This window comes from Trichoderma aggressivum (assembly GCF_033847375.1).
Source record: "Trichoderma aggressivum f. europaeum strain CBS 100526 chromosome Unknown scaffold_032, whole genome shotgun sequence".
Classification (NCBI taxonomy): Eukaryota; Fungi; Ascomycota; class Sordariomycetes; order Hypocreales; family Hypocreaceae; genus Trichoderma; species Trichoderma aggressivum.
This window is the reverse complement of record NW_026946398.1, coordinates 72521-99758: the sequence shown is the minus strand read 5'-3', so window position 1 is coordinate 99758 and position 27238 is coordinate 72521. Positions and strand designations below refer to the sequence as shown.

Sequence of the window (27238 nt, the reverse complement as noted above, 5' to 3'; positions counted from 1 at the left end):
ACGAACAAAAAACGGAATGGAGGTTTTGAGGATCTGTAAGATACCTAGAAAATGGCCTCTATTATCTACTAGACTTTTGACATGACAAACTTTTTTCCGACGAACTTTGTAATATTCCTTGTTTCTTCTATCTTGTCTAGTATTTTCTAAATCGTGAAGAGAGGTAAAAACGAGAGTGTATATTTTTTATAAAAAAAATGGTGAAAAGTCTATAAAGGTATCTCATCATACCTGCAGCCGTATATACATACATACATACACATCCCAACGTTTCAGCATCATCAGCTACAAACTCCCAACGCTTATGACAAACCAACAGCACACAACTCCCCCAACTCTCAACAATGCCATATAAATAAAAAAGAAGACACATAAAAAAAAAAGGAAAGGTAAAAGAGAGAGAGAGAAAATGGTGTTATCCTGCTGGACCGCCAAAACCGACGTCGTATATGCCCCTTCCGTCGCGGTGGCCTATTCTTCGCATCACTTGCGGGCCACCGGTGAGGCCATCGACCATGACCTCGTCGTCCATGACGTGGTTCGCGTGGTCGTTGGGCCCGACATCATCCACGTCGTCGTCTACCGCGTCGTGCTCGATGAGCATCTCCAGGTCCGTGTCGACAGAAGGCGGGACAGTATCGTCAGGCTGCGTGGGCACGTCTTCCGTCGCGCTGAGTAGAGCCTGAAAGTCCGCATGCGGGTGGTAGTGCTCGAAGCCCATGTCGTGGTGAGGCTGCGGGTGGTGGTGGTGGTGGTTTATGATTTGGGGGTCGATGGGCTGGTAGACGTGCGGCTCGTGCTGGTTGGGCTGGTCCTGCAGCATGGGGTTGTGGTGGTGGTGGGTTTGGTGATGGGGGTGGTGGAGCGCGGGCTGCTGGTGGGCGACCTGGTGGTGGTGCAGGGCCTGCAGGTGGTGGTGGTGATGGGCGTCCGGGGCCAGGCCGTGGTGGTGATGCTGTTGGTGCTGCTGCTGCTGCTGCTGTTGGTGGTGATGCAGGGCCTGGGCGGGCTGGAACGTCTGCGAGGGGGGGATGACGGAGATGTCGCTGGGGTTTGCGTACGCGCTCGGACTGGGGCTCGTGCTGGGCGACAGAGACAGCATCGTGTCATGGCTCTGCAGGGCGAGGATCCGCCCCGTCGTGGCGATGTTGGGCGGGATGGAGTGGTTCCGCGGCGGTCCGTTGCTCGGCAGGATCGGCGTCGGCGTCGGCGCGGGCGTCGTCACGACGGCGGCGGCCACCGGAGCGGCAGACGACGTGGTGGACGCGACCGTCTTCTTGGTGCCGCCCGGGTTCGGCGTCTTGCCCAGCTCCTTGCACTCGGCGCAGGCGCGGATGACGTCGCTGACCGTCTCCTTGATGCGGCTCCAGTGGTACTTTTCGGCAATGGTGGCCGTCGTCTTGTTGATGCCGCCGTGGTGCATGACGTGCACGTTGCGGGCAATCTCGTACTGCCGCGCCGGGTCCGAGATGACCTCCTTGTCCTTGAGCATGAGCTTGTCGCCGTCGAGCAGCTTGTAGTGCGTGGCGGCGCTGCGCAGGCGGCTCTTCTCGGCGCGGTCGGCGCCGTTGGGATACTTGCCGTACTTGAGGTAGTACTTGATCTTGTCGAAGCGCTCCTCGCTCACCAGCTCCTCGGTCTCGCCGGGCGCCAGGTCCCGGCCGTAGATGATGGCGTCGATGAAGCGGTCGGGGTAGCTCTTGAGGTTGCCGCAGCCCTTGACGCGGCCGATGCGCTTGAAGCCCAGCGCATCCCAGATCTTGCACGACGCCACGTTGGTCTCGTAGACGAGGTTGAAGACGCTGTACGTGTAGCCCAGCCGCGGCGCCCAGTCGATATAGGCCTCGCCCATGAGGCGGCCGGCGCCGCGGTTTCGGGACGCGTCGGTGACGAGGAACCCGCCGTTGCACACATGGCTGCTGCGGCCCGGGTAGTTGGGCCGGATGTAGAAGCTGCCCAGGCACTCCTTGGCCCAGTCCTTGCCGTCCAGCAGCTGGTCGGCGCTCTCGATGTTGCCCAGCAGCATGACGGCGCCAAAGTTCTGGAACCAAAAGTCGGCGAAGCCGTCGGCGCTGAAGGGGTCCATCAGGGGGTACGTGTCGCCGCCGTCAATCTCCTTGTTGATCTGGGCGCACAGGTAGACGACGAGCGACACGGGGATCTGGTGCCGCGACGCAAAGGGCACAATGGTCGCCACGGTCTGGCGGTCCCTCAGCGTCACCTGGCGAGGCAACATGTCCGGCGGCAGGATCGGGTTGTTCGGGTCCGGGAACGGCGGCTGGCCGGAGACCCGATGGATTGTGGGGCTGGCCGGGTCATCGACGGCGGCCGGCATCGTTTGGGCTGAGCCGGATGATGGCGAGGAGAGTAGCGTGTGCGTTCTAAGGGGGGGTGAGAGAAAGGAAACCGTTGGTTACCCAAGAGATGCTCTGTGCATGACCGGATTTGATAATCAGCCACAAGGCCCGCTTAAACAACTTCCCGGCGAGGGAATCATGGCCCTTTGTCCATGGGGTACGTCATCCGGGCAAGGAAAGAAGAAAAAAGGAAAGGGAAGGGAAATGCAGCAAAAGCAGAGGGATTGGATCGAAGGGGGGGCGACGCCAATTGGGCATAGTCCAGAAGGACATATAAGAAGGGGGAAGGAGAATGGAAGGGTATAAAGAAGGGGGGGAAGTAGTACATACCATGAGTAAAAAAGAGAAAAGAAAAAGAATTAACAAAGTAACCGCACCTCCAAAATAGGAAACAGCCCGGAAAATTTTCCCTGCAGCAGGAGAAAAAAAAAGGATAAAACAGAAAAATAAAATCCCCCCAAACAGATCCCCCAACCAAAAGAGCCGTGCAGAGCCCCTACAGGCTGCAGGCGGGAATAAAAGGGAAGAAGCAAAGAAGGAATAAGCAGGAAAAAAAAAGAAAAGAGGCTAGGAACTTTTTCTTTCTTTCTGTCAGTGAGACGTTTGGCAATTGAAGCGCAACAAGCAACAAAAAAACAGCCCCCAAAAAATCAAATAAAAAAAAGAACCCTCAACTTTTTCTTTTTTTAGGTTCCCGCCCCCCCAAAATGTAAAGAAGAAGAAAAAAAGCTTAGTTTGCTAGGCCAACTCGACTCATTAATGCAAAGCCTCGTCTGATGTGGTGCTCGATTATTTTTGCGCGCTTCTGCCCTTCCTTTTTTTTTTTTTTTGCGCCCGGTTCTGTGCTGAAAAGTTCGTCGTGCGACGTTCTGCTCGGACCGAAAAGAGAGGTACAGAACAGAATGGACAGTAATAAAAGATCGGTGGGAAAAAGTACAGACGGGCAAGTAGAGAGAACCGAAAAGCGCGGCTTTTTTTCGCCTCTAGGAGGGACCACACCGGCTGTTGCGGTTAGGCGTGGCGTGACCTTGGGAGGACTTTTGGTTTGCGTTGTGTGTCGGCGACTTAAAAGGTAGCGGTACCTACTTTATCTACTGCCGGCTGCCGGAATGACGGTTTCTCCGCCACTGGACCCTTGGTCTTCCAGGGTAAGCTGGCGATGCTGTCACAAGGCCATCAACCTACCTAACCTGGGCTCAACCAGCAGCGCCTTTTTGTTGTCATGGGCTACCTAGATGTAGATTGAGAAAAGGGATCCATTGTAACTTGTTAATTCAAGTGGGAAGAACATTCATCTCGTTTGCATCATGCCCATATACATCTATTATACAAAGTTTTTTTTTTTAATGTCCCTCCTTCCCTCTCCTTCCCCCCTTTCCATCCATCTAATGGCACTTGTACAATACGTATTTTATACACTTCCTCGCACAGCTTGCTCCATCTCAACAGCATTCTTCTGCAGGCTCTTCAGCTGCACTTCGATGCTGCCCAGACGCGCGCCGACCGTCTCCCCCGAGGGCGCCGCCTTTTCCGTTGACGCTTCAGCCGCAACCGTCTCTCCCATCAAGTTGACCAAGTCGTCCTCAGTCGCCTCGTCCTGTTGCTCTCCAAGATATTGTGACCTCAGCAGCTTCATCTCCTCATCCGTAAATCCCTGAATGTTGGCCTGCATCCGGCCCATGACCTCTTTTCTCTTGAGGACGGCAGCCTGCACTTCCTTCCTCATGTGGCGGCTGAGTTCTGGCGAGGTGCTCCATGAGATGTTACCGCTAGCGGCATCTTGTAGTCGTCGCTTCTGACCAGCTTCTCCGGCTCGACCAAGTACTCCGGCAACCAAAGCCATGGAACGAAGACTAAAAGGAGAAGAAACATTAGCAAAAAGGATTCGAACAATATAATTGCAATTGACAGAGCTCAGCTCACCTGTCGTCGTTTGCGGGAATCGTATATGTGACCCATGAAGGATCAGTGTTTGTGTCAATGACTCCAATCGTGGGAATGTTCTTCAAGCCACACTCGTATAACAGCGTGTAATTCTCCAGAGGATTGAGGCAAATCACCAAGTCTGGCAGTATCGGTCTCGCCGTACCCTTGAACATGTCGAATCCATCCAGTTCCTTGTCTAGGTGGTCCACAACCTTCATGCCCTGGGTCCTGAGGATGACATCTCGGTTGGTGATGGAACCGGGAATCCACTTTGTGAACAGATGATAGGCGCCTGCTAGCTCAGATGCCTTTGTCACAATCTCCATCTGGCCCTTGCGAGTGCCAACAAAGAGAATGACACCCCCACGATAGGCCACCTCCTCAACCACTCGGGCCGCTCGTCGAAGATGCGCCGCAGTTGTCTCGAGAGAAATGATGTGAATCCCCTGTCGCACTCCGTAGATGTACCGGGAGTTTGCCGGATTCCATAGTGAAGTGTTGTGGCCCATGTGTGTCTGCGACGCCATCAGCAGCTCCAGCGTAACGTCCTCCGGCCGGGGTGGGTTGCTGATGATTTCCGTGGGCACGTAGCGCTTCTCGAGCTTTGAGCCAAGGCTTCTCGTGTTCTTCTGGATCCTCTGGAACTCGGCATACTGCTGCGCGGGGGTCAAAGTCTGCTTGCCCCTCTGATGCGGCTTGCTCCAGGCTGCTCCGTGGTGCTCCTGCGAAGAGTTGGCTCCGAGCGTCATGATGACCTCCTCGACAATCTTTTGCTTCTTCTTGGCCGATGACACAATCTTGGGAGGCGCAGAGGCTGACTGAGGGGCCGGCCATGCCTGAGCAGGGCCATTGGAGGTCGAGGTCGAGGTCGAAGCTGTCGCCGTCCTGACTTCGGTCGAGAGTTGTCGCAGAACGGCTCGTGGCAAGGGAGACGCCAGTGCGCGGCGGCCTAGATTTGATAAGCATCCTGCGTCTTTTCATCTTCGCCATCGTCTCCAATTGACTTACCATGCCGCACAGCGGCGCTCTGAACATTCATGGCGGCGTTCGTTTTGCTCCAGCTGTCGTCCGACCTGCTCGCATCGGTCCAAAATTTGGATCACGCCGGTATGGATGGAGTCTCTACGGCGGTGCATATTTTCCGGTTCCGCTGGGCAAGGCAGCCGCTAGAACTTTACAGCACAGTAGAAGCCGCTAGCTTTGCTACAGGGAGCAAAAAATGACCCCGCCATCAATTTGCCAGCGCAAAATTACCCCACGTCGTTTTGAGGCTTGTGATTGACACGCCATCTTGCATCGGCCGCAGCCATGCTAAGCACGTTTACATGCCGCCTGACATCAATGGTATGGAGGGATGGATGGATGCACGAGCTGATGAGCAGACACTAATGACATGATACAATATTGAGCTGCGAGAAAATAAATTGAGATTTGATAAAACAGGAGACATAGTGAAAAAGCCCTAAATCTATGACGATTTGTCTGTGCTTGAGAAATCTACAGTTACCAATGCCAACCAACTTTTTCTTCGTAAGGTCATTATTGAAAATATCCCATCAAGGGGACGCATTGCTCTCTTTTTACCGGCTAGTCGCTCTGGCAATAGTAAACACTCCGATTATAACCACCGCGAGGGTGACAATGGCTCCGGGCAGCAGCAGGTCGTTGGGTACGCCGGCAATAATCTGCTCCTGGTGGACAACCGTCCTTGTCCTCCGCGAACGGCGCGTGGGCCGCTGCTCCTCCTCCTCCTCGGATTCCTCCTCCTCGCTCTCTGATTCCTCGTCGTCGTAGGCTCTCCGGCGTTCACGAAGGCCGGTGGATGACGAAACTGGGGTTGGCAGGGTGTCCAACGAGGGTGCTGAGGGCGGCCTCTCTGAGTCGTGGACAAAGAGATCGACCTTGTCGAGATGTGCCTGGCGGGCCAAGAGGATGGCCTCCAGGAGATCGTTATCGGTGGTGATGGACACGGTGTCACCCTCGTTGTCCATGTAGCTAAGGGCAAACCCAGCACCGTCGATTCTGCCCTCCAGAACATCCGGCATGCCTCCGATGCTGTCGAGTTCACTTCCGAGCTTGGATGCAACGGCATGCACAAACGATTCTATGCCTTGCGATGCAACCACCTGCAGCCGGTGAACACGTCCCGAAGGTGCCTTGAATTTGAAGGCGAACGGAACGTCGGCGGTCGTCACCTCGGGGGCGATGGAGTGAGGAGGCGAATCCAGTCCGATGTGCGATGCAGAGTCGTTGGGGGCGACGCTGTCTCCAAGGCGGTTCGCCTCGGGCGACATCATGCGGGTGTGGTGAGCGTGGTGATGGCTGTGGCTGCCGTCGCCAGACACCATCGACTCCGTCTCGTGGTCGATGGAGAGCCAAAACTTGTTCCACGCCGGGCCCTCGCCATTGTCACTCGACATGGTGTTGATTTGCTCCAGCGTAGCATAAGTCAGCTTGAGCACGTCCACCATTCCCACAATCTCACCGCCGTCGTTCATGACGGGAAGGTTGAGATAATGGCCATCTGAAATATGAGTGTTAGACACATGCTTGACCATGTTTTGATGCTTCTTGGGCACGCGAAAAATGTGATGGCCATGAGGCTAGGATGAGAGCAGTAAAGGTGAGGGAGGATGGGGAAACTAAGAGGTGCTTACCATGCATCTTTCGCAGGGCAGCCTGAATGGTCATGTCCATTGGGGCAAAATCGGGGTGAGGGGTCATGACACGCACGACGCTGCAATTGGCCGGGTCGAGGCCTGGAGCAATGACACGAAGAACGACGTCCTTGCTCGTAAAAATGCCCGTAATGGCCCCCTGGTCCTGCACGAGCACCGCAGTGGTGTGGTTTTCCTTCATCATGGCCGCAGCCTCTTTGACCGAGGTCCGGACGCTCACCGTGGTCGGCGGGATGCCGTTCAACACGGACTCGAGTGTGGGCCCAGACATCTTGGATCGGAGAGCCTCCACATACTGGATAATCTGCTGAGGCTGGCTGGCGCCCAACTCGGACTGCACTCCCTCGAGAGCGTCGTACAGCTTCCTCGAGGAAGAGTATGCGCGCTCCAGCTTCTCCATGGCGTCATAGAAGCACTTTGTGATATCCAGCACACCCGAGATATCCTGGTTCTCATCCATGACAGGCAGGTGGCGGAAGCCCTTGCGAACCATCAGGTCCAACGCATCTGTGGCGCTCGTGTCGGTCCTGGCACAGAGGGGGTTCTTGGTCATGATTTCAGCAATCGTGACGTTGGCAGCCTTGAGCCCAGCCCCGACCACGCGAAACGCAAGATCCTTGGCCGTGAAGATGCCAGCAATCCGGTCCTCATCGTCGGTCACCAGCACGCAGTCCTCCCTCTTCGCAGCCATCAGCTGAGCAGCCTCGGAGACCGTGGTGGCAGGCTTGATCTGGAGAGCCTGGCTGGGCTTGAGGGCGAGCACAGTTCCGGGAGGGGCTCTGCGAATCTGTCGTGATCGGCCCGTGAGAGTCTTCTTTTTGGAGAGGTCGCTCTCCAGTTTCCTGCGGATCGCCTGCATTATGCGCACGTTAGCCACTGCGATGAGGGGTGGTGAACATGATAGTGAGTAGCTAGCTCTCTTCCCCCTCCCTCCCCTCAAAACAACTCTCCACCGGACTCGAGCGCAAAAGTTGTGAGAAAGCGCCATCACGTACCTCATCGCGCTTAGATTGTTTCTGTCTGCTCGCGCTGAGACTGGCAGAGCTGGACTCGTTTGGCTGCTGCTGGGCATCTAGAACAGGGCGAGGGATGCCGGAACTCGCGATGGCAGGGCCATTATTGAAGGGCGTGGTGCTTCGGGGCTGATTCCGGCTGGGATTGTTCCCTCTAGAGGCGTTGACCATGGACATGGCTGCGATCCGCGACAAGGCGTCAGGAAATGCTGGCGTAAAGGAAGCGTCGTCTTGAGCAGCGTGAGAAAATTGTTGAAACCGGATTTCAATTCCTTGAAATTCAGTTTTCCGGAGTCAGCCAGTGGGCAGCCAATGACAGTGGAGGAGGGATTTTCAAGGGTGACGAAATGAAGTCGAAAGGTCGGTCACCAGATATTGAGCCCTGGCCAGGATCCCCCCGGCTCTCTTTTTTTTTTCTCGCTCAGCCGACGAACCCTTTGGTTGGCGCAGTGGATGGCATTGGCCAGCGGGCAGGTTACAGGCGGCTTATAGGCCTATCGCGCCCCCGAGCAGGCGACGCACAACCCGGAAACTCCCATCGCGGGCCACTGGAGGGGGAAAAAAAGCGCAGCACGAGCCGACCTAGTGCTGCAGGTGCTAAACATGGAGCGGCGCTGGTTCGCGAGATGAAGGAAGTGCCCCATTGATGGATTCAATTTAACTGGAGAGGTCCGATGGGGACGCATTACAGAGTACATGTAGGCGTGGTATACAGTAGGTACTAAGGAGGTAGTATCAGCAGCAGGCACTAATTTACAGGCAAGAAGCACTGAAGTGGACATTTGATCCATCCATTGATACAGTATGGACTGGACCTATTTACAGGTAGGAGTTTATTGGGAGTCCATCCGGCGGTTGATGAGGGTGAAGACGGTGAAGACGGCTGGTCATCTTCTCACCATCAAAGGGCTGGCCAGCAAGGGCGGTCAATGTCTAAGATCTATGAATCTCAATCATACTGTCTCTGTTTGATTTCCAACCAAACGCAATCAACTATTTGGTGCTGTGTCTCATTCTGCATTACCATATGAGCACATGTTGGACGTTGCTCTCCGAGTTTCCCAATGCGTCATGTACTTTCGTGGTCAGCCCTCGAATGACACATACGAGCCTCTCTTCCATCTGCCGCCTGCTGCCTGTCTCTCCATACTTTCGCACTCTATCTTGATCACCATTCAAGCTTTGTGGAGTCATCGCATCTTTCTCTTCTTCCCGCGAGATGCCGTGGACAAGCTCCATGTCCGGTAGCTAATAGACCCAGCTCAAGGACCGGGATACTCCATTTTTTCATGTAGGTGAGGCCTGCAGCTAGAATGCAGCAGCATGGGCGCCATCACCCTACCTACGGGTATTGATGCTACTGTATGCTCTAGCAGCACTTCCAAGGTTCTCTATTCTCCATACGGCACTCTGCGCTCTGCATCTAGGTACCTAACAAGGTATGGATGGATGTACCAGCTCGTTGGGAGCGGTGCCATGTCGTAGCAGCAGCAGTAGCCGTACTTGTACCATACTAGCCGGGTACTCCTTGGTCCGTCGCCCAGGCAAGGCTTTCCGACGTGAGCAAGCGGGGAAGGACGCCCAGGATGGAATGCATCGTATCGTATCATCAGCATCTTGCATGTGCTGTGCAGTAGTAGCTGGTCCCCTTCCATCTGTCAGTCCAATCCACGAGCCGGCAGTGGCTCTACAGTGGCGTGTTCCAGCCAGCCACTTCGCTCCCGTCCCGCCCGAATGGCGTCTGGTTGCCGCTTTCATCTTACTTTGTTTTAATGGATGTTGATGGTCCCCCAGGATGGATGGCCGCTACGTCGTCTTAGTGGCCTGCTTAAATGATAATATTTACTCCCTCAGCCGCGGCACTACTGCACTTGTATGTATTCATGTCTGGTGGTCTGGTACTTTTTTGGCTCACGAGAGGAGGCCCTCATTTAACTTGGCCCATTGATTGGCCTCAGCTTGTTTGTTATTGCTGAGGACACCAAGCCCTGAGCGAGATTGCCCGGCGAGTAATTTCCGCTTCGCGCAGCCTTGGTGACGTCGATAAATATTACTATAAAAAGCCATAGCGCTTAGCACCATCTCATCCAATGTTATGGGCGCAATCTGCGTTGCCATGGTGCGCGTCAGCTGCTATCAAGGTAGTCATAGGGCCGTTTTGGTGAGAAAACACCGAGTGCGAGGTACAGGTACATACGCGGTCTAGAGCAAATGGTGCGGGCGGATTGCATGTGCTCCCTCTTCGCTGGGGACTGGAAGCACTTGGTGCTTGCTTGGCACAGCCTTGGAAGAACATCCATGTCTTTGCGCTTGTGCTTGTACTTGTACTTCCCAAGGGATGCATGGGTGTGAAAACACAGACACCTCTGGCTGCTACCACCTACTAAGGTAAGATATCGATCTCGACGTGAAACATGGCGTCCCTCGAAGTCCTCCTGCTAAAGGGGAATCAATCTAATAGCACCGTCGTCGTCATAGACTAGATGCTGTAGAGTACTCCGTACGAGTATGCCAGCGATGTGTTGGAGTTTTCATAACAAGTAATGCTGTAATTCATATGCATCAATCTCACCTTCATAGAGTAAGCGAGAGATGTGTACATGGAGGTATGGAGTTTGGCGTCATGGACATGGACATGAGCATGGGAAAGCCAGTAGCGGGCGGACAACTCATCCATCCTCGCCCAATTGCGGACCACGGGACTCGAGTCAACACGGACGGCATCGCCACACCAGCTCTCTGTCTTTGTTCCTGGACTTGTCTCAACATTGCCCGGCTGTTTTAAGCTGCCACATCTAGCCTGATAGGCGCGGGCTATTGGTGGAGACGTTTGCGCTGGCGCGTTGCCGTGGCGACGGCATCCCATCCCATACTTGAGCTCCTGGGAACCATTACTGCGGCTCAGCTGGCCCTTGAACTTGGATCTGGAATCCATTCATTCTTCACCAACTTCACCGTTTGTCACTGGAGCAGAATCTTGCCTTTGGTATCCGTCCGCACATGTTTGATGAAATGCGACAGCAAGCCGAGCCTCGCCTCTCAGCTGCTACAGGCACAACCTGCCCAAGCGCCTTTCCAAGCGACAAGCCCTTGAACGCTATACCCATGCAGACACCGCACTACATGAACATGAACAATATGAAGCATGAACCAGCTAAGTTACCAGGGCGCATTGACAATGTTACCGCTGATGATTGGATGCCTCACCCCCCAATGACAAAGCTAGAAGCATCGCAGATGATTCCCGTAGCTGGCAGCGGCGGATATACTGCTCAGCTGCCGCAGCCTCGGCTCAATCACAGCTACGGCGCGCAGAATTCTCCTGCCGATCGCCCCAATCGCCATCGTCGCACCGAGTCAGCGGCCAGCATCGCGAGCGCGGCCAGCATCGCCGATATCAATATCGATGAGACGCGAACCGAGACAGGGGTCACTGGTGAGGAGATTGCCCAGTACATCCAGGGACCCGAGACGACAGACGGCAAGTGGACTTGTCTGTTCGACGACTGCGGGAAGCAGTTTGGCCGCAAAGAAAACATCAAGTCCCACGTCCAGACACATCTCAACGACCGCCAGTACCAGTGCCCAGCCTGCATGAAGTGCTTTGTTCGACAGCACGATCTCAAGAGACACGCCAAGATTCACACCGGAATCAAGCCGTACCCTTGCGACTGCGGCAACAAGTTTGCGCGACATGATGCTCTCACCAGACACCGTCAGCGGGGCATGTGCGTCGGCGCCTTTGACGGCATTGTGAGGAAGAGCGTGAAGCGAGGACGACCCAAGAAGCACCGTCCGGAATTGGACGCGCGGCTTGAGAAGTCCGCAAAGACCAGGAAGAAAAACATGTCCATCAGCTCCATCTCTTCGTTTTCGGGCTATTCGGACATCTCCAACGTTGGCTCTCCCGAGTATGAGCTCGATGTGCTCAATGAGGTGCTGGACATGGGAATCGAGGGCGAAGCTGAACCACCTCGCTCGGTCTCGTCGGCCCCGATGCCCAGCCTACCCAATCCACCAGTCAACGGCAACGTCGTCGCATCTCCTTCAACTTCAGAAGCCAGCGTGCACTCCTATGTATCCCCGGAAGCAATCATGGAGAGGGCCTCACATCCCTCTTCTCCCGGAAAGAGCACACCAGGCCACTACAACACGCCTCCCGGTCTCTCTCAGTCATCGTCATCGCCGCCCTCGCATTTCTTCGAGCTGGATCCCGCCACATCAACAACGGCGGATGAAGTCGTCAGCTTCCCCGCCGGCGGCATGATGATGGGCTTGACAACCATGGGCGCACCTTTGCCCCTCAGCATCAGCGAACAGGAGGACGATCTACTTCGCCAGTTCACCAACGACGACAGCTTCATCCCGCTGGATCGTGACCAGAGCCTGATGATGATGCCCAAATTCGACGAGTTCAACGGTGTAGCCGTCAGCATGCTCAACGACAACGGCTACTACTTTTGATGAGATGCTCAAATTGCGTCGAACAACCTACTTGCGCCATATGATATATTCCGAACTTGTCTTGTATATGTCGAGTCGATATTACGATGACGCCTTAATCTGAACCGGGTCTAATGATCAGGATAATTTTTATCTTCTTTTCCTTGCGTTATAAGGTTTCTTTTGACACCTCCAGTGGCCTTTATCTGCTGTGTAAGAACCACGGCTCGCCATGTTGGAACTATGGTGTCAGTTCAATTGTACAATACGGGGGAGGAATTGGGTTTGGGGATTAAAATGGGATTGTTTGTTTTTTCCTTTGTCTGGATATGCTGTCATGTTACAACGCGATTGATGCTTGGAAACGAGGGCTTCTCCACGGGAATCCGCCACCGGATCCCTCTTTGGCTATTTGTTTGGAGTTGTGAGGATACTTACCTAGGGACACTAGAGTACGAATGAGCCTGGATATTGTGGAAGTTCAGTGATGGCCTCTGTGATCTGTTGCCTGTGATGTTGATTCGGTGCAACCCGCCTCTGCCATTGTCCATCCAACTTTCGTGCCCGCAGTCAATTTATAGTTGACGTGCTGATCGCCGCTCGAGTGAGTAGTTGAATTGTCTCCTTTACCGTATCTTGAGCACGAGAATCCGTGGCTGCATCTGGTGGAAGATGATTGGAGCATCGCGCTGTCGTACATCCGATAATTATATTAAATGCAGGGCATATATTGGATGAATAGGTTTTTTTTCTGCCGGCGGTGTGATGCTAATGACGTCTCGCCAGTTGGCCAGATTCTAGCAGATAAGGCTCAACGGCTGCCTTTTAGCTGCTACCCTATTTCTCACAGTGCACACACTTGGACCTCCCCGCCCTCAGTTTTGTTTTTTCCCTGCCAACTTCACTCTCTGCCAGATGCTTTGATCACTGGATTCTGACACTTTTTGCTCATTCAATATTGTATTGACCTGTCATATTGGACATTTATTTGATTTATGCCGGTGATGCGTTAACTCTTCAAACATGCTCACGCCCACTGTTGCCTACCGATATCGATGGCTGTACGCCATCGGGAACACGCCTGCAACGAATTTGGCACGAAGCATCCCCCATGGCCAAGATGCCAGCTTACTTTCACTCGGTTGCGGTGACTTGAGGAACGTGTTATACACTTCCTACGTTCAGAAAGGACTTCGTAAGATCATGCATTTCTTATTCCTATGCGGGCCAAATTGCATGGGGGCTTACAATTTCTTCGTCTTTTAGCTGGCAGAAAACTGGACTTTACATGCTGTGATATTGACGAAAACATCATTGGTAGGTTTGGCATGCTAACATCCCACATGGATTGCGTTTTGTGAATAGCTTATTCTAACCACTTAACAGCACGGAACCTCGTCCTCCTGACCATGATATTGGCTGATGGAGAAGTCATCAGCAACGAGGCACTCTGGGACATATACTACCACATGTATTTGGACGAACAGACCATAGAGCTACTTGTCCGCCATGTCAAGTCAATCATTCCTATGCTGGAATCGCTCGACTCTTTCACCACTGGTCCATTTGGATCAGTTATCAAAATTTGCGATGACGATACCCTGCGGGATGTTAGCGACGCTCTTCAGCGCATCCTTGGCGCAGCAGGGAAAGATGACAGAAGCAAGCAGGCTACCAAACTATCAAAGAGCCTGGCCCTATCCAAGGAAGCTATAGAGGAGGGCACTATGGTTCTCACAGGGATGCGATCAGCTGCCCCCCTGGCTCTTACATCCAAGTTTGCCCTGCCTGAAAATTTCCAACACTACTGGAAAACGGGAGTCGCAATGATTAAAGGAAAAACCGCCAGGATACCGAATCCTATGCTGGTTGGCCTGCTCTCCGACTGGGAACTCTTCCACTACGGCAATGATCCCCTGCTCAGTTTCCACCTCGCAACTGCATTCACAGATTTGCCAGCGAATTCTCCCCTGAAGCCTGATGTTGATGACGAGAAGCATAAAGTTGCTGCGGCAGCTAGGGTGCAGTTCTTTGCATGGGTTCAAGCTTTCAGAAACTTAAAGAACAGCGTGTGTGTCCGCCTTGTCATTTCTGACGCTTTCGCATTTAGCCATACTCTCCAATATTGTGATGCAGCCGACGAAGCATCCGCGAACTGGTATAGGCGTCTGTGGGATTCAAAAGTCCTCCGTTTAGACAAGGCATCATATGGACGTGGTGGTAGTGCGCCGACCAAATTCGACGCCATCGACACTTCCAACTTATCGGATCACTTTGAAGTCTTGAATATCCTCGTATCTACAGCACCCCTACTCAAAACCACACCTTGGGCAACACTTTTTACGGAGCAGCTCTTGGACAACCGCGGATCTGAGAAACAGTCTCTTGACCAGGTGTTACACGGCCCATCGTCTACAGTATCTCTGTTATTGGGCCTTGCCCCTTTGCATGCCTGGACAAATGCAAAGGCTGAATCTCACGTGGATGAGATCTTTGTGTCGGCGATGGGCAAAGCTGGAGGCACGAAACATTCTCAGTTTCATGTTCGTCTAGCATGGAAGCGTGACGACCAATTTGGTGGTTATGGCATAGAGCGACCCAAGCTGCACATGAAAGCCAAAGACGTCAGCGGGATACTATTTCAGATGTACTCAGAGATGTTTGGAAACGAGATGGACGACGGTCACCATGCGCCCTCTGGTGGAAGAGCCCTGCACAGCTATCCCCGTTTCCATCGCGGAAGCTTCACTGCCTTACTCAAAGTCATCCGGAGCCGAGTGAAGACTGATTGGGATGCGGTGCTCAGTGGTTTGCTAAAGAGCATAGAGGAAGAAAGAAATCTGCCCATGACTACGAAACAGGCACAAGACTTTCGCCTCCAGCTATCTCTCTCTACCCTCCCTACTCCAAATAGGATAGATGACGACAAGAATGATGACGTCGTAGCAACGATACCTCGTCAAGGGCCTCTTAGCGGATGGAAGCATCTCCCACCCGTGGTTGCCGTCACCTTGGTTGTCCCTCGAGATGCCTTTGCCCGATTATTTCCCCAACCTCAGCCGGCAGCCCCAGTTCCAACCTTGATAGGAACTCTGAAGTCTAGCGGCAGCAGTTCTAAGAAAAGACTCGACGTGTTTGATGATGTCCATATTGTTTTTGGCCGAGTGACGACAACAGGCGACATTGCTTCGGGGGATGCAATCGTGAGCATAGAAGAAGATGAGCTCAGTTGGTCTGGAACATCGCCTCTAGTAGCGACCTTTTTGGTGCCTACAGCTGCGCTGGTGGAGGAACCAGTAACGAGCTTGGTTGGCCTAGACCTAACTACGGCTTCTTCTAGTACCGCTCTTATGACCATAATGCTGGGCATGTCGAGTACGGTTTATGGAGCAGCATTGTCAGATACTACGAGAGTATTTGTATCCAAACTTATGCCGGGCACGACAGCGCACAAGGTAACGAGTGGTGGCGTGAAGCCATTGAAAGACGATGTTGCCAAGGTGGACAGCGAGGGCCTAATGACATTGATGGCCGAATTGCCCTCGAATAAAAAAGCTATCGAACATTTAACTGCACACTTGCAGATTTCCTCTAAGATGGGTCAAAAGCTGTTGCAGAGTAAGGCACCTATCGAATTACAGCAGGGGGATCCCTTTACCATCAACGTCGTGTTTGGTAAGAAGGAGTTGATCTGCCCGCTCAGATATCCAATCCCCGTGACAAGCATTGGCAGCAAAACCCGTATTGCTCGTGCATCTGGATACATCGAGGTGATTGCCCCTCTGGCAGATCCGAAGCAGAGCAAAGTCTTGGGAGATTTCGTTTCCCCTACTGTGATTGCATCTCGAGGTCTTCCCGTGGCTGTTAATATGCCACATGTCAACCTTCATAACTTGCCCATCATTGATTTGAAGGAAAAGGGGCGCTTGTCATGGCTAACAACACTGACATCTCTGCAATTCTCCGTAAAGGAGAGGCAGCTAAGAGATGGGGTGGATACATCGGGAATTGCAGCAGATGTGCGCGTTAATTTCAAGGAATCTCTATTTACCATGTTTATGGTTTCCTCTGGCGTACAAGGAAGCCAGACAGGCCTGATTTTTATCAAGCACCCGGAAAAGGGAGGCATCCAGGCAATTATTCTAGTATCAGCTCTACGGTTGGATGGAGACACGGCGTCGGTGGTGTTGGACGCCGCCATCATCCCCTTTTCATTGAAGATGTTGGAATCTGAGGGACTGAGGACATTCCTATACGAACTGGACCCGATTGGAGGTTGCACGATGATAGTCAACGACGAGGAGCTGGCTCTTTGGAAGAAGACTATACCGTCTTTGGTTGAGCGATGCCGTACTTGGAACCATCTTCCAAGTTGCGAATACAAAAAGGACGGCGCAACTGTACCGCTGAGCTTTGAGCATGGACAGCAATGGCTTTGCTCATGTGGCAATGGCCAGCTGCCGAATGACTTTGTCGCGCTGCCTTTTTGGGAGAAGGCGGCAGAGTACGCGGTGCGGATTGCAATCAGCCCCATGTACTCTGTCCCCTTTGTTGAATCCGTGATCAACGAGAAGAAGTTTGGGGTGAAGGAATCAGCAGAAGAGGCTGAGCAATGCAACACATGTGGAAAGACGGAGCAGTCGGATGGGCTGAAGCTGAAGAAGTGCAGGGGGTGTATGAAGATTAGCTACTGCTCGACGGAGTGTCAGAGGGCAGACTGGAAGCAGCACAAGAGGGAGTGCATAAGTGCATAGACATTGATGTAATATAGTGACGTAGAAAGGGAAATAGCAGATGTGGCATATGGTGATGCTTCTTTGAGCAGCCATTTGTCTCGTCTGTAATGAGGTCAAATGTGTAGTCTTGCCTACTAGGAGGTAGTATTACGGCATACCTTAGTAGATATATATGGACGAAAAGGGGCTTCTGGTGATAGGGAGCTGTGATGTACCTAGGTACCTTTTGGCGGGGGAGTACCAGGATCAAAGGCCAATTGTGATAGTAACCATCAACCCAAATTAACATTTCATTACTGAATTGTATGTGTGTACTTTATTTCATCTTCACTGAGAATTTCTCTCTCTTTATGAATGTGATATTGAACACGCCGTGTCAAAAGAGTGGGTAGCCCGCAGCTGGGCGGAGTGAGTGAGTGAAATGGCTTGCTAATACAGAATACACAGACACAGTCAAACCCCCACCACACCGCCTTTGGGCCGGACAAGGCAGAAAAAAGTACCCAGCCCACCACTTCTGATTGCGGGTCGGTGCCAGGCAGAGGGAAGCTTGTCGAAAGCACGATACTGCCACCCACGGAGCCCACGAGATTTCTAATCGATCCGGCGAGCTCAGAGCCATCAAGATGTCCGCGGCACAACTTCTCAACCCAAAGGCCGAGTCCCGAGTGCGTGTGTCCTGTGTCTGCTGTCCGTGAGCTGCCGTCGTTCTAACCAAAGGGTGCAGAGGAGGGGTGAAGCTCTGAGGGTCAACATCAGCGCCGGCGAGGGCCTGCAAGATGTGCTCAAGTCCAACCTCGGACCGCGAGGCACCATCAAAATGTAAGGCGAAACGGCTCCATCTCCATCCGCGGCGTCTCACCAGTGCTAACTAACAGCGTTGCAGGCTCGTCGACGGCGCCGGACAGGTATGCGATGCCCAATTTCTACCCCTCAGTGACCGAACCCCCTATTCCTAACCGGCCCTCGCTCGCCAACAGATTAAGCTTACCAAGGACGGAAACGTCCTGCTGCGAGAGATGCAAATTCAAAACCCGACTGCCGTCATGATTGCTCGAGCCGCGACTGCCCAAGACGACATCTGCGGCGATGGCACAACGTCCGTGGTGCTGCTGGTGGGAGAGCTGTTGAAGCAGGCAGACCGATACATCTCGGAAGGACTCCACCCTCGCATCATCACCGACGGTTTCGAGATTGCCAAGGCTGAGGCTCTCAAGGTGAATACGAAACGCTTGTCAATCAATTCACGAGTTGTGTCTGACGTGTTGCTAGTTCCTGGACTCCTTCAAGCTGGCCAAGGAGGTCGACCGCGAACTGTTGCTCAACGTTGCCCGAACATCCCTTGCCACGAAGCTCAACGCGACACTAGCAGCCAAGCTTACCCCCGATATCGTCGATGCCGTGCTGGCCATCTACCAGGCCCCTGCCAAGCCCGATCTGCACATGGTGGAGATTATGAAGATGCAGCACCGTACCGCCTCAGACACCCAGCTCATCCGAGGATTGGCGTTGGACCACGGTGCCAGACATCCCGACATGCCCAAGAAACTGGAGAACTGCTACATCCTGACAATGAACGTTAGCTTGGAGTATGAAAAGACCGAGATCAACTCTGGCTTCTTCTACTCAAGCGCCGAGCAGCGAGACAAGCTTGTCGAGAGCGAGCGTCGGTTCATCGATGCCAAGCTCAAGAAGATTGTTGAGCTGAAGAAGCAGGTGTGCGGCGATGACGGAAAGAAGAGCTTTGCCATCATCAACCAGAAGGGCATTGACCCTCTCTCCCTAGACGTCCTGGCCAAGAACGGCATCCTGGCTCTGCGACGAGCGAAGAGAAGGAACATGGAGAGACTTCAGCTCATCTGCGGCGGCGTTGCTCAGAACAGCGTTGACGACCTAACACCCGATGTCCTCGGCTGGGCTGGTCTCGTCTACGAGCAGACCCTGGGCGAGGAAAAGTACACCTTTGTCGAGGAGGTCAAGGACCCCAAGTCTGTCACCGTCTTGATCAAGGGACCCAACCAGCACACCATTGCCCAGGTTACGGATGCCGTCAGAGATGGTCTAAGAAGCGTCTACAACATGATTGTTGACAAGAGCGTCGTTCCCGGAGCCGGTGCTTTCCAGGTTGCCTGTGCTGCCCACCTCAAGAGCGATGCCTTTTCGAAGACGGTCAAGGGCAAGGCCAAGTGGGGTGTGGAGGCCTTTGCCGATGCTCTTCTCATCATCCCCAAGACCCTTGCTGCTAACGCTGGACACGATGTTCAGGATGCCCGTAAGTCGATAAAACAATAACCGAATTCACAGTATGAGGGTGCAAGACTGACATTCAAACCACAGTTGCTGCTCTGCAAGACGAGCATGCTGAAGGCCAGACCGTTGGCTTGAACCTGGAGACTGGAGAGCCGATGGATCCCGAGCTGGAGGGCGTGTTTGACTCGTTTAGAGTCCTGAGGAATTGCATTGCGTCAAGCTCAGGCATTGCGTCCAACCTGCTGCTTTGCGACGAGCTGCTCAAGGCTCGACAGATGGGCCGAGCTGCAGGACCGGGCCCGGGAATGGACGGCCCCGAGGAAGGCATGTAATGAATTGAATCTATTGTTTAGACTAGTGGTAGACAAAAATCATCCCGGAACAGGCTCAAAACATCTAGGCACTGCCATTGATCTACTATTGCATTTTGATACAGCTGCGTGTTTGTGATTTATATGGATCAATCCATTTCCATTCCTCTGTCTCACCATGGCCGTTTTCATGATACTGGACTAATAGAGCCTGTGCCGCTGATAAGCCCCGCAGCCAGATTATCGTCCGCCCAAAAAAAAAAATCTTGACCCCACCATCGTTGAAATAGGTACATCAAACCAAAATCACAAGCCTCCAGCCTGCAGGCAGTTTTTGCGACAATGGCAGATTACGCTTCCGACTCCTCGGACGGCGAGTTTACGGAGACAAATGTCCTTCTTGGATATGCGTCCAAGGAGGCTGAGGAAGACACGATAAGCAAACTGGGAGGCACTCCGGTATGTCGCTTTTGCTCTCTCTCCAATGAATTGCTTTTGCGCCAAAGCTTTGCAATGCTAAATGAGATGGGATGTTTAGGATTGGCTTGATGCGGATAAACCACCGTCAGCGGCCCTGGCAAGATGCAAGGTCTGCAAGGACATGATGGCCCTGCTTCTGCAGCTGAACGGCGAGCTCCCGGAGAAATTCCCGTCTCACGAGCGGCGGCTATACGTATTCGCCTGTCGCAGGGCGACGTGTCGGCGGAAAGCTGGTAGCGTTCGCGCGCTGAGAGGTGTGAGAGTCTGGAAGGACGGTGCCGAGACGACGACGGCGCAGGTTGAGGAGGAGAAGAAGAAGAAGAAGCCCGAGGCGAAGAGCAAGCCGGAGGAAAAGAAGCAGGATGGGCCTGGTCTTGGAGAATCGCTGTTTGGAGCGAAGCCTCTGGGGGCCTCTGGTGGGAATCCGTTCTCCAGCGGCGGCGCAAATCCTTTTAGCTCAGGGTCGAGCAATCCCTTTAGTTCTGCTTCGTCCAACCCGTTTTCGAGTCAACCAGCTAAGCCTGCTGCTGCTCCGGCCGAGAAGCCCGCCGAGACGCCAACTGCTGCTACTTCAACAAGCCTCTCCAAGACCTTTGCCGAAACTCTGGCACTCAACACCACGCCCACGGAACCTCCTCCTCCTGCCGAACCTTGGCCTGGAAAAGCTGCGCAGCCAACGCCATACCCGACCCTCTACCTTGCCGACGCCGATTACGAGACTCTCGATCCCACTTCGACGAAACTGCCGGCCAATGTGACCATTGCCGATGCTGACGCCCCGGAACCTTCTGCTCTTGATCGCGAGGCGTTTGAATCCGCCATGGATGCTACTTTCCAGAAATTCGCCGACCGGATGGCTCAGAACCCGGAGCAGTGTATTCGGTATGAGTTTAATGGTGTTCCGTTGCTGTATTCCAAGACGGACGAGGTTGGCGAGCTGTTGACCAAGCGGACGATGCCGGGATGCCCTAACTGCGGTGGGCGAAGGACGTTTGAGGTGCAGTTGACGCCGAATGCTATTACGGAGCTGGAAGAGGACGATTTGAGCCTCGATGGCATGGAGTGGGGGACGATCATAGTTGGTGTTTGCGAGAGAGATTGTTCTCTGAGACATACTGCCGTGGAAGAGGCGGGTTATTTGGAGGAGTGGGCGGGTGTCCAGTGGGAGGAGCTGTCGAAGGAGAAATAATGGTTTGTGAAGGGTGGGAATTTCTTGTGGTTAGACAAAAAAAATGTAAGAGGACTACAAAAAAGCCTCGATGAGTTTATGATATCAAATAGGAGAGCGCGAATTAGATTGTAGATGTGGCCCGGTTCTATACATGGCTGATCTTGTATCGCTTTTTTTTTTTCCATTAACAGTTGTTTGTTTCCTATTAAACGCCTGAGTTTTTGGGACCCCGCACCAATAATGCCAGTGATTTTTGTTCTCATTCCGCATCACGGGTTTCCGTCGACATATCCATTTGTCACTCTGCTCCCTGTATAAGCAAATACTTGGTTTAATCAACGCCTTCTATCTCTCCGTGTTTGTCGCCTTTCACTTCTTTCCCCACTCTCTCCGTGTGTGTGTGTGTGTGACAGCATTTATACGGTTTCCTCCCAAGACCGTCTAATCACCCTCGCAAACTGATCGACGTTGACGTCCTCGCGAATCTCCGACTTCTTGGCCTCGTTGTCGGGGTTGGAAGGGATCTTGACGTTGCCGTCGTCGTCGATGGTCCAGCCGGCGACCTCGGTGAGGAACTTGCGGGTCTTGTCCTCGTTGAAGCCGAGCCATGAGACCATGTGTGAGAGCTTGATTTCGCGAAAGGCGTGTGAGACGAGGGTGGCGATGCGCTCGCGGACGAGGTCCTCGAAGCCGGAGATGTCGGCGATGAGGTCGGCGCACAGGTCGTCGCCGTCGAGGTCGGCCCAGAAGTCGGCGTACTGGGCGCCCTGGAGCTGGGAGTTGAGGGATCGGAGCTTGGTGATGGCCTCGTGGAGCTCGCCGGTGGAGGCGGCCGAGGGGTTGATGAGGTGGAGGGCGAGGATGAACTGGGACGAGGGGAATTGGGTCATGGCCTTGACGAGGACGTTGGTGACGACCTCATCCTTCATGCGGTCGGGGTTGAGCTGGTAGCTGTAGTTTTTGGGCGGGCTTTGATTAGCATCGTTGTATACTTTTATGCGCTGACAAGCCATAGCAATGAATAAACAAAAACAGTAGGTGATTCTGTTATGTATCCTTCATCTTTTCAGACACCACTAAAGTTGACTTCAAGCGACTGGGCTGTTTAGACCCGGTCTCAGGTAATAGGAAACGTTTACAAAAACGGTCATCATGTAGATGGGATAGATAGCGGTAGAACAGGGGAAAACAAAGCAGGGCGATTCTCGCACAATGTACGAAATCAAAAGAAAAGCCCGCACTCCACAACATCAAGGCCACTCACAGCTTCAACAGCGTCCGGTTCGCATTGCAGTCGGCAAACTTCTGGTCGCACTGCTCCTGGAGGTAGCTCTCGAGCGTACCAACAGCCTCGGGGTTGTAGCGCTCGAGGCCATTGATGACGGTGGTGATGTAGTCGGGCCGTTCCGCGGGATCTTCGCCGTTCATCTTGGGCTGGATTTGAGGGAGGATTTGAGGCTTGGAGGAGGGGAGGAATTCGGTGAGGGGAGAGGAATTGTCGACTGGAAGTTCGAGATGGTGGGGCTGGAAGGGAAAGATTTCGCATATTGCGGGTTGCTGGTTGTGCGGCTTCGAGGGGCCCAAAGGGGCTTAGCGGCGCAAGGGGGGACGGGGGCCCGAAGCGGGATTCACGGTCACGTGCCGTCGTGTTTGGACAGCGTCATGAACGATGAGAGGCTCGCGTGAGGGAGGAGCTTCAACCACGATTTTCGAGTGACGGTCCGGAGATGACGCGTTTTGTCATGATCGATGAGCGAGCATCGTTATCGGATGAAAGTTCCATGTTGCTGAGATAAGAGTTCCAGCGTTGAGGGGCTACCCCAGCAGTTCCGAGCTGCACAAGACAAGACGCAAAGACACCATGTCGAGTCCGTCCAAGAAGAGGAAGCTCAACAGTGGCAAGAAACAGCCGGCAGCCCAGTCAAAGGGATTGGAATACTTCTTTTCCAAGCAAAAACAGCCGGAGACACTGAATACCTCGGTTGGTGGAGATGGTGATCCAAGCAGCTCATCAGCTATACTTTCCGATGAGGAACTGGCACGGAAGCTACAGGCGGAATGGAATCAAGAGGTGACCAACGAGGTTCACCCCTCTTCAGGAGACCGAAATGCGACTTCAAAGGACAAAGATGTTGGACCTACAGCAGAGACGGTAGAGGATGGTTCCACGTCCACTTCTGCAAGCCAACCGGAGATATCCCCTCCGGATACGACACCCAAGAAGCAGGATGCCAAGAAGACGCTTTCTCTGCAATCTACTGGAATGGCCGATGACACAGTAACAACATCTATTCCGCTTGACGAGTCACCCCTCACTTTTGATCCGTCAAAGTATGTAAAGGAACTGCAGGAGTACTGGGCCCCTGAGAATGGGGATGCGTCCTATGCTCTCCTTACTAGATGCTTCGTTCTTGTTAGCGCAACAACAAGTCGCATCAAAATCGTCGATACTCTTGTAAATTGTCTACGAATTTTGATAGAAGGTGATCCTTCTAGTCTTCTACCCGCTGTAAGTGTTAGCACTAGACCTTGTAAGCGTAATAATTCTCATCGTTATCCCAGGTCTGGCTGGCTACCAATTCTATATCGCCTCCGTTCATCTCCATGGAGCTTGGTCTTGGCGGGTCTGCCATTTCCAAGGCTCTCCGCCAAGTCTGTGGTCTGGATAACCGGTCTCTTAAAGCCATCTATGACAAATACGGAGACCCAGGCGATGTTGCGTTCGAAGCAAAGAAGAAACAGAGTTTCACACTGAGAAAGCCAAAGCCTCTCACAATAAAGGGCGTCTATCAATCCCTGGTAAAGATTGCTACTACTCATGGACAAGGAAGTGGTGAGATAAAGCAGCGGATCGTGGATCGGTTACTGCAGGATGCGCGAGGGGGAGAAGAGAGCCGGTTCATTGTTCGAACCGTCTCGCAGTATGTGCGTATTCTCCGCTGTGACTTCTTTTTGCTATGAAACTTGTAACTGATGGTGTATAGCTCCGCATTGGTGCCGTTAAAACTACCATGCTCATTGCGTTATCCAGAGCATTCTCGCTTTCTAAAGCCCCAGGTTCTGAGTACGATACGAAGAACATTACAGAGCTGAGTAAGCTAAAGAAGGAAGAGCTGGCAGAAGTTTGGAGCAAAGCAGAAGAGATTGTCAAAGCAAGTTTTGCAAGGCACCCAAACTACAACGACTTGGTTCCTGCACTCCTCGATGTTGGGGTATGTGAAGAGCTGCTGCTGAGGTGCGGCTTGACCCTCCACGTGCCACTGCGTCCGATGCTGGGAAGCATTACCAGAGACCTCTCGGAGATGCTCACAAAGCTCCAGGGAAGGGATTTTGCGTGTGAGTACAAATATGATGGGCAACGTGCACAAGTCCATTGCGACGAAAAAGGCAAGGTTTCGATATTTTCTAGACACTTGGAGCTTATGACAGAAAAATATCCCGACCTTGTGGAGCTGGTTCCCAAGATAAGAGGAGAAGGCATCGGTAGCTTTATAATGGAAGGGGAAGTTGTTGCTGTTGACCGAGAGACGGGCGAGCTCAAGAACTTTCAGACACTGACCAATCGTGCTCGGAAAGATGTTGCAATTGGAGACATCAAAATCGATGTCTGTCTGTTTGCGTTTGATTTGATGTATCTCAACGGACAATCTCTTTTGGACAGATCATTTCGAGAAAGGCGAGAGCTTCTTCGATCCCTCTTTATAGAGGTACCCCACCACTTTACTTGGGTTAAAAGCCTGGACGCTACCTCTGGGGACTCGGAAGCAGTTCTCGAGTTTTTCAAATCAGCGTTGGAGAACAAATGCGAAGGCATCATGGTCAAAATCCTGGACAATATTCCTGATCTGCCCTTGGTGGAAGTTGAGCCCGAGCAACCTCTGGAAGACCCGGAAAAGTTATCGCTCCCCAAGTCTAAAGCAAAAGGCAAGGGGAAGACGAAGAATGCTACAAAAGGCGATGGTGATGAAAAGCCAGCAAAATCTCGAAGGAAGCCGCTCCTGGCAACGTATGAACCAGATAAACGTTTAGACTCCTGGCTCAAGGTCAAGAAGGATTACAATTCGAGTTTCGACACTCTTGATATGGTTCCCGTAGCTGGATGGCATGGGCAGGGCAGAAAGGCGAAATGGTGGTCGCCCATCTTGATGGCGGTACGGAATGAGGAGAGTGGCACGCTCGAGGTGGTCTGCAAATGCATATCGGGCTTTACAGACACCTTTTACAAAGCGAACAAGGAGTTTTACGATAACGGGGAGGAAAGTGGCGAGCCAAAGAATACCAAGCTACAGAAACCGAGCTTCATAGAATACTACGGTCCAAGCCCAGACGTTTGGTTTGAGCCACAGGAGGTATGGGAGATGGCATTTGCGGATATTACGCTGAGCCCAGTGTATACTGCGGCCATTGGGCTTGTGAGCGACGAGCGAGGTCTCAGTTTACGGTTCCCGCGATTTTTGAAGAAGAGAGAAGACAAGAGTATCGACGAGGCGAGCACGAATGAGTTTCTGGCCAACTTGTGGAGAAAGCAAGAAGCAAAGGCGGCATCGTCAGCGTCGAAGGATAGAGAGGCTGCAGTGGAAGATGCGTTGGATGGTGAGCAAGATGAATGAATCATTTTGGATAGATATCAGAATTGATGACGCTATTTGTGCAATGACTACGTCGAAGCTGGTAGAACAGAATATTGACTTGAATTGATGACTGGCTGGCTGTATAACGAGATGATTCATTTCCCGGCGTTGAGCCTCTGCGCAATCAGGCTGAAGACGGCAACAGACCCCATGAACAAAACGGCATGATAGAACTAGAAATTGTTAGAAAGAGATATACACATGAATTAAGGACTTGTGGCGGGAAAACGTACGGCTTTTCTGGAAATGTTCCTCTCTTCATCTTCTGTTCGGGCCTCGATGAATAGCCTCCTGAGATTGGGAAAGCTTGCCTGCGACATGGAGATTTCAGCAGACAGACACGCAGATGGTCATTAATTTGACGATTCTCGTTTGGTGGTGATTTACCATGTTGGCGGAACAAAAGAGTGGAAGAGAGGGATCCCGCGGTGAGAAGAGATGAAGAAGTGGGAGCTACTAAGAGATTTGAGTTTATGGCGTTTGGAGTTCAATGTGTGTAGTTTTTGGCTTTTTGGTGGAAGAGGCCCGCGCGTTTTAATACTGTATGGAGTGCCTGGAGGATTAATTCCGTGGGGACTGAATTGGTTGGTTGATGATGGTTGGATATTTGATTGAGGTTGAAGGATTGTGATGTTATATGATCTGATATGAGCTTGACGGGAGATGACTAAGTGAAGTGAAACTTGTGATGCTGCGTGTGGTCGTGGACTATGGGTTTGGCTTGTATTTATTCGGAGGCCTGCATGAATGGCCTGAGATTGGCTGCTGGTTCTACTACAGCACTATTGGGAGGATATAGACTAGTAACAGCTGAAGCCCCTTGTAGCGTGTAAAGCCATGGTAACAAGGTCAGGTTATGTAACTATAGCATAGCATGTCTGAGGAGCGAATACATTAGGCATCCGTCCAAAATGATGAGCACCGTATATAACATCAACTCTAGGCATCGAGATCATTATTGTGTCTACCTAGTAGGTACCTAAATGTTTACTCAACTGATGCCATTAATAGCCATCAATACTGTAGACCCCTAACACACTCGGTGACAGCTGGATGACTCAGCGAGATCGGGCACGTAAATCTGGCCATTCGGCGCCGACTTCAGTGGAGTTTTGATTGGCCCAGTTAGGGAGGCTGTCGCTGAGGCACTGCACTGCACTACAGCAAGCTGATGGCCTGGAATCTAGACATAAGCTGCAACTCTCAACCCCTCGACTCGACATTGGCTCGACAATTCCCAGA

The 27238-nt window shown here is 52.6% G+C and overlaps 7 protein-coding genes across 7 annotated transcripts; 4 read left to right on the top strand and 3 right to left on the bottom strand.

Moving 5' to 3' along the window:
- Positions 1–415: 415 nt before the first annotated feature.
- Triagg1_7325 (uncharacterized protein) lies at positions 416–2335 on the bottom strand (the record flags this gene model as incomplete). Its single annotated transcript, XM_062902048.1, has 1 exon — positions 416–2335. The coding sequence occupies one exon, from the start codon at positions 2333–2335 to the stop codon at positions 416–418; it is 1920 nt and encodes a 639-aa protein (XP_062753643.1).
- Positions 2336–3768: 1433 nt separating this feature from the next.
- Positions 3769–8151, bottom strand: Triagg1_7324 (uncharacterized protein; the record flags this gene model as incomplete). The annotated part of the gene is made up of 6 exons (XM_062902047.1): positions 3769–4210; positions 4281–5232; positions 5292–5356; positions 5868–6807; positions 6941–7814; positions 7957–8151. The coding sequence occupies 6 exons, from the start codon at positions 8149–8151 to the stop codon at positions 3769–3771; spliced, it is 3468 nt and encodes a 1155-aa protein (XP_062753642.1).
- A 2823-nt stretch (positions 8152–10974) lies between these two features.
- Positions 10975–12438, top strand: Triagg1_7323 (transcriptional regulator family: C2H2 zinc finger; the record flags this gene model as incomplete). Its single annotated transcript, XM_062902046.1, has 1 exon — positions 10975–12438. One exon carries the CDS (start codon positions 10975–10977, stop codon positions 12436–12438), a length of 1464 nt encoding a protein of 487 aa, XP_062753641.1.
- Positions 12439–13440: 1002 nt separating this feature from the next.
- Positions 13441–17171, top strand: Triagg1_7322 (uncharacterized protein; the record flags this gene model as incomplete). The annotated part of the gene is made up of 3 exons (XM_062902045.1): positions 13441–13612; positions 13684–13734; positions 13804–17171. The coding sequence occupies 3 exons, from the start codon at positions 13441–13443 to the stop codon at positions 17169–17171; spliced, it is 3591 nt and encodes a 1196-aa protein (XP_062753640.1).
- A 608-nt stretch (positions 17172–17779) lies between these two features.
- On the top strand, positions 17780–21383 carry Triagg1_7321 (uncharacterized protein; the record flags this gene model as incomplete). Its single annotated transcript, XM_062902044.1, has 8 exons — positions 17780–17821; positions 17881–17975; positions 18040–18061; positions 18134–18370; positions 18426–19425; positions 19491–19731; positions 20005–20173; positions 20253–21383. The coding sequence occupies 8 exons, from the start codon at positions 17780–17782 to the stop codon at positions 21381–21383; spliced, it is 2937 nt and encodes a 978-aa protein (XP_062753639.1).
- A 398-nt stretch (positions 21384–21781) lies between these two features.
- Triagg1_7320 (uncharacterized protein) lies at positions 21782–22793 on the bottom strand (the record flags this gene model as incomplete). Its single annotated transcript, XM_062902043.1, has 2 exons — positions 21782–22334; positions 22630–22793. The coding sequence occupies 2 exons, from the start codon at positions 22791–22793 to the stop codon at positions 21782–21784; spliced, it is 717 nt and encodes a 238-aa protein (XP_062753638.1).
- Positions 22794–23226: 433 nt separating this feature from the next.
- On the top strand, positions 23227–25975 carry Triagg1_7319 (uncharacterized protein; the record flags this gene model as incomplete). The annotated part of the gene is made up of 3 exons (XM_062902042.1): positions 23227–23874; positions 23928–24290; positions 24350–25975. 3 exons carry the CDS (start codon positions 23227–23229, stop codon positions 25973–25975), a joined length of 2637 nt encoding a protein of 878 aa, XP_062753637.1.
- Between the last annotated feature and the right edge of the window lie 1263 nt (positions 25976–27238).